The sequence below is a fragment of the Sinocyclocheilus grahami genome, unplaced genomic scaffold, assembly GCF_001515645.1.
Source record: "Sinocyclocheilus grahami isolate Dianchi unplaced genomic scaffold, SAMN03320097.WGS_v1.1 scaffold1556.1, whole genome shotgun sequence".
NCBI classification, from domain to species: domain Eukaryota; kingdom Metazoa; phylum Chordata; class Actinopteri; order Cypriniformes; family Cyprinidae; genus Sinocyclocheilus; species Sinocyclocheilus grahami.
Genome location: NW_015506735.1, coordinates 1,982 through 8,519, shown reverse-complemented (window position 1 = coordinate 8,519; position 6,538 = coordinate 1,982). Strand labels below are relative to the sequence as shown.

The window sequence follows — 6,538 nt, the reverse complement described above, 5'->3', positions numbered from 1 at the left end:
TGTGTGTGAGTGAGTGTGTGTGTGTGTGTGTGTGTGTGTGTGTGTGTGTGCGCGTGCGCATCGGGCGGAACTCCGCTGTGCGTGATACAGAGAGCGTGACTATAACTTAGAGACCGAATTGACATGCCGTCGTGTAAATAAGATAAATAACATAAGGCTATTTTGTTTGTTTAATAAAAGAACAAGGTATAGACCTGTTCTATAGGAAAGGTAACTTTAAATGTTTGGAGCGGTTCCAGCATAAATGACTCACTCAATTGAATCAGTTTGCAGAATGATTCACTGTTTCAAAGCGCTGCAATCAGACCGCGTATTGCGAATCAATTGATTCCGATCGAAACTTCGAATCATGTACGGTGAATCGTTTGATTTAGATCGGTGCTGCGTCCCAATTCACCTACTTATACTATGCCCTAAAATTATGTAGGCTACTCTTTTTGTGAAGAAAAAGTACATACTTTTAAGTATGTAGCAGAACAGTAGGCAAGCTTTGGGACATACTAATTCTATTTTCGAACACTGTTTAGGACGGATAGTATGCGAATTGGGACGCAGCACAGCACTTCGGAGCGGGTTCGCGAATCATTTGATCTGAACTTTGCGTTATCGCAAATCATTTGATTCAGATCGGGATTTCGCGAATTCAAATTATTTGCGATTCTCCGACTCCTAATCTGAAATGATGCTTCGCCAAACACCAGTGTTGGGAAGGTTACTTTGGAAATGTTATAGGTTACAGATTACAAGTTACCCTATCTAAAATGTAATGAGCATTGTAACTATTTCAATTACTTTATTAATGTAACCGATTACATTTTTACTTTTTGATTACTTTTCAAAATTTTTGAAAAGTTTTGAAACATTTAAAGCAGGCATGGTTAACCTTACAGTAGTACTCAACACTCATTACTGTCAGACTTCTTAAAATCCTTTCTTACTTTAACGAAGATCGTAATAATTTCATTGTAGAGCACAGCCACCACAAATTCAGACTTTAGCACCTCTTTTACTTTGAGATCATTCTGAGGTTAAATACAGATTTAAAATCATAACAAAAATACTGTTTTTGAAATCAAATCTTTGCATAGGTATGACAGGAAACACTGGCATCTAACAATGCCATAGAAACAACAGTTAATCTTAAAAAATTAAGCATACACAAACCCAAATAGGAAATAAATCAGTTATCGAATAAGCATGCGTCCTATTCTGTGTCCTAAACTCCTGAAACATTGCAGTCTCATATTTAAGAGCAGTCAATGCAATTTGGGAAAGAAATCAATTAAATCTGTATGTGGGTGTTTGTGTAAAAAAAAAAATCAGATGCAACCCCCTTTGTAATCGTTAACATTTTCGTAAGTAACAATAAGTTATATAATTTAGAGGCTATATAAGTAATATAATTTTCTCAGTAACTGTAACTGATTACAATTACATTTATTTAGTAATTAAATTACGTAATATGTTAAATGTAACTTATATTAACACAGACTGCCGCAAAATAACGATACCTAACGCAAACCCATAATAACAGAAAATAAACATCATACATTTCACTCACTTTTAAATTGAACATCAAAAACACACATAAGGATTGTTTTCTTTTTTAAACCTTTCCTGACACTGTATTTCCGTATCAGAAATAGTTAAGCAAGCAGCAGTGTGAGGTCAATAGCGCGTCTATAAATAGCTCAGGGCCGTAAAGGTTGAGTCAGAGAGAGAGGGTTAATGATCAGCTCGTCTCAGGGTCAGTACTCACTGTATATTGATTTAGCACTGGGTCTGGATAAACCCGACAGATCCGAGGATGCGTCATCCAGAGCCGTGACGCTGCGGGAAAGCACACGGGTCAGACAGTGTGAGGAGTCGTAACACACACCAATCAGAGCCCATTCTCACCTGGAGCGAAGCGATTCAGGATAACCGCTGGACCAGCCGAACGGACTCGAACCCCGCAGCATGAGGACAGCACCTGAACACAACACTACACCATCAACACACACATCCACACGCTTCATTTATATTTCACATTTACTATACATAATATCCATTTATTATATATCAAACAAATGACATTAAATTAAATTACTTGTTAATTACAGGTGAAAAGTACTATTTTGATATTACATTGAATCAATTACACAACTGTTCAAAATTATGCAATAAATACTTATGTACATGCGAGTATATATTTAACTGTCCATTTATTATATATTAAACAAATATCTAAATATTACATTAACTTAACATACTATAGACGAAAATGTAGCCCGATATTTAAATATTAAATATTAAATCAATTATACATAATTAATATAATTTAATAGAAAACAGTTTAATGTAACATTTTAGCCAATTTTTTAATTATTAATTAGAGTTTGATAATTATATCTAAATTTGACAAAGACATTACATTACAAAATGTAATATTACATACTAAATTACATTTTAATTTATTAACCTTGTTTAAATGTAACTATATATATATATCGCATCCAAAATAAAAGATTTTGTTTACATAATATATGTGTGTTCTGTGTATATTTATTATGTGTATATATATATATATACACACACACATACACACACACATACAGTATATATTTTGAAAATATTTACATGTTTATACATTTATATATTCATATTCTAAAGACATTACATTACAAAATGTAATATTACATACTAAATTACATTTTAATTTATTAACCTTGTTTAAATGTAACTATATATATATATATATCGCATCCAAAATCAAAGATTTTGTTTACATAATATATGTGTGTTCTGTGTATATTTATTATGTGTATATATATATATATACACACACACATACACACACACATACAGTATATATTTTGAAAATATTTACATGTTTATACATTTATATATTCATATTCTTTTATTTTATATTATATATACATATATTTAATATATAAAACATTTTTCTAATATATATATACACACAGTATACACACACATTATGTAATCAAACACTTATTTTGGATGCGATCAATCATGATTATTTATTTGACAGCACTAATATATATATATATATAAAACTTAGGGCTAAATATTACTTTATATACATTAAAATACTATTTAAATATTATATTTACTACGTTATATACAGGCATACATAGGAATACCATGGTATTCTCATCCCTTACAAAACAAATACCATGGTATTGTCTGAAATACCACTGAATACCATGCACACCATAGTATTACCATGTGAAGCCTCATTGGGTCATGGTAAAGTACTATGGTACCTTTAGGTATAATTTCGTTTTTCACCAATCTTCACAGTAAAAAACATGGTACTTTAGTTCACTAAGGTGCTTGCATAACATTGTAAGGTATTTCAAAAATATTACGACATTTCCGAGGACCTTAGGTAACGTTTTATGGTAATAGCTTGGCACATTTGGTTGTGTAAGGTAGAACAAAACCACGCTATTACCATATTTTACAGAAAAATACCATGGCATTGTCTGAAATACTACACAAATGGTACAGGAACTTGATTTTTTATGGTACTACTGTTAAATATCATCAATACACCAATACAGTAGCACTTACACCAATGATACAGCACTTGAAGAATACCATGGTATTTGTATTGTAATACTTGGCAAGTATGGAATCAAGGACTCCTGTGTGTTTCATGTTCTCATTTAAAGTCAATAATGGATTGTGTTAATTACTGTAGCTGACGATCTGCCCATGTTTACGAGCTCATAAACCACGATCCACAGGAACAGGACATAACAGCTAGAGAAGCACATGAGAAAACCTCAAAGATTCAATCACAAATACACCAAGAGTCCTGATTAGCCATTCGATGAAGATCAAACTTGTGCGTGTATGTGTGTGTGTGTGTGTACAAACAAACAAAAAAGAACAAAGTACACTGGATAAAGGAAGAACAAAAACTCAGTGATTTTGTGTTTTTCTCTTTTTATTTTGATAAATCCATACAACATTAATACACAAATCTGCATGATGGGACGTCAAACACATGATGCAGTTAAAAACATAGGAGAGCCAAGAAAAGTGCGAGAAAGCGGACCACACGTGTAACATACATCTGCAGTAAAAGCAGGAGAGCGCAGCTAAAAGCTCAGACGTCAGAAGCAGCGGCTGATAAAAGCGGTCACCTGCGTCAGTGCTGCGCCTGCGGGAGCTGCATGCTGGGAGGCAGAGGCCAGTTCTCCTGCCCCTGGTGCGTCTGCAGGAGACGGTACAGCTGCTTCAGGTGTGTCACGATGTTGTCCTTGATGTCTGGGATGGAGATCTGCAGCCGCACGCTGCCGCTGTCGAAGGAGCGTGTGCAGTCGCCCGAGAACATCTCACTGATCATCCGTGCCACCACCGGCACCACCTGCACGCGCACACACACACACACACACACACACACACACACACGCACACACACACACGCACACGCACAATATGAAAAAACAACAACCAGATCATCAGGATATTGTGCTGGTGCTACAACAGCAGCTTGATGTGCTAAATAATATATACACACACACACACATATATATATATATATATACATAAACTAGTTTAACTTACTAAAATAACAAACTGAAGAAAAAATATGAATGAAAACTACACAAACGCATTAAAAAACCCAATAAAAACTACACAAAATTACTCAAACAAAATCTAATTCAAAAACAAATCTAGATCTTAAAGATATGCAATAGTTAAATAAAATCTAACTCAATAAAATGCAATCTAACGTACAAAAAATAAAATCTAACTCAAACAGCATCTCGAATCTAAAATGACAACCTTTAGTATCTGAGAACAAAATCTGACACACACACACACACACACACACACACACATACAGATACACACACAATGAGTGAACAAGCCACACCCACAGATACTTCTGATTGGCCCATCAGTTAACATCTGCATAATTTATGCAGCACAGCAAAGCTGAGCTATTTTTAACTTGGTAAAAACAACCAATATCAGTTTATTTTATATGAACAACATATTTGCACATGCTTCTACATGATTAATTATATTTCATTGGTTATAATTCTGATCAATAATAGATTAATACATACATTCAAAATAATAGTCATAAATATTATTAAAATACACAGAGCATATATTTGGTGGAAGGCAGCATCAAAGTGGGACTACTTAATTTGGTAAAAACAACCAATATCAATTTATTATTTACTGTGAAAACATCATATTTGTATTTAAGGTGATGTTAATTTGTTGCTTCGACATGATCAATCAATTTACTTGATAGGCAAGTACAAAGCTACTTATAGGTTCATCAAATTTAAATTTGAAACGGTTTTAATAGTTTTACATTTTTTTAAATTGTAAGTATCAAAGTAAAGCGTAATAATATATAATAAATTAAAAAGTGCAAAAAAATTATTTAATAAATTTAAAAATGAAGTACATTTTATCTGCATAATTTCTAGTTAATATTGGTTAAAAACCTCTAATTATTATGAATGGTTGTTAAACTTGGGGTTTAATGAAAACCCCTTCTTTGATTTATCGTTATTGTTATTTATGTTTCATTTATATTATATAATTAACATTTTTCTTCATTTATTTGTTCACAACTGCCTAAAATATTTAACACAAAATTATCCATATCTTTTATTCATTAATTTATTCACATGTATTTTTATTTATTTGTTATGTTTACGTTCATAATTTAATCCCACATATATTTAATACAAAGTCCTCCTCACGTGCCATTTTATTTACTCATTTATATTTATTTGTATTTAATAATAATTTCATTTATTTATGTATGTATTAATTTATATTTTAAGGTTCACAATTTATTCCCAAATGTATTTTTTTAGTTTATAATTCATTCCTTATACAACATCCTCCATATTTGCATGTTATTTTATTTATTCGTAAGTTCATAATTCATTCCCTAATAACAGAAAGTCCTTTATCAGAAAGTCCTCCATGTATGTATTTGTCTCTTTGATTATATTTGCTCTATTTGTCTGAATAAGTGCAGTGGCGTGGGGTCTGACCTGCACCGTGATGAGTTTGCGTTCGCGCGGTCTGCCGTCGGGCCACTCCTCACCGAAACACAGATGAATATCGTAGAGCGGAGACTCAGACGACAGCATACCACGCTGATGAGCGATCACACCTGCACACACACACAACACTATTAATAACACATTTTTTTGTGGTTTTGTTTGTTTTTTTTTATTTTACTTGGAATCGCATACAATTAGGCCTGGGCGATAATTCGATAACGATAATTATCGCGATATAATTTTCCTCGATAAAACAATAAAAAGAGTTCGATAAATGTTCGATATAACGTTTATGCACCAAAAGAGGAACGAAACAGCACGACTCATTTGAATCGTGCCACACGGACCGTTTATCCGCGCGGCGCGAGCTCTATGCAGCGCTGTGAGATCCAGTGTGAAGCGCTTGAATTCAGCGATGAACACAAATGACTCTGTGAGTTAAACTAGTTTAATGCCAAACAGGGCTGGACGATTTTCCCGAT

At 33.2% G+C, this 6,538-nt stretch overlaps 2 protein-coding genes across 2 annotated transcripts in view; both read right to left on the bottom strand.

Moving 5' to 3' along the window:
• The window catches only part of LOC107571173 (epidermal growth factor receptor kinase substrate 8-like protein 3), a 13,203-nt gene extending 11,236 nt beyond the window's left edge, over positions 1-1,967 (bottom strand). Inside the window, exons 1-2 of the mRNA XM_016257462.1 lie at positions 1,900-1,967; positions 1,760-1,830 (exon numbers count right to left, since the gene is read on the bottom strand). Coding sequence (XP_016112948.1) covers positions 1,760-1,830; positions 1,900-1,961 — 133 coding nt within the window. The 5' untranslated portion in view covers positions 1,962-1,967. The remainder of the gene's footprint in view (positions 1-1,759; positions 1,831-1,899) is intronic.
• Positions 1,968-3,966: 1,999 nt separating this feature from the next.
• LOC107571166 (interferon regulatory factor 6-like) lies at positions 3,967-6,209 on the bottom strand. Its single transcript, XM_016257452.1, has 2 exons — positions 6,045-6,209; positions 3,967-4,381 (listed from the first exon to the last, which is right to left on the bottom strand). The coding sequence occupies exons 1-2, from the start codon at positions 6,141-6,143 to the stop codon at positions 4,163-4,165; spliced, it is 318 nt and encodes a 105-aa protein (XP_016112938.1). The 5' UTR covers positions 6,144-6,209; the 3' UTR covers positions 3,967-4,162.
• Positions 6,210-6,538: the final 329 nt, after the last annotated feature.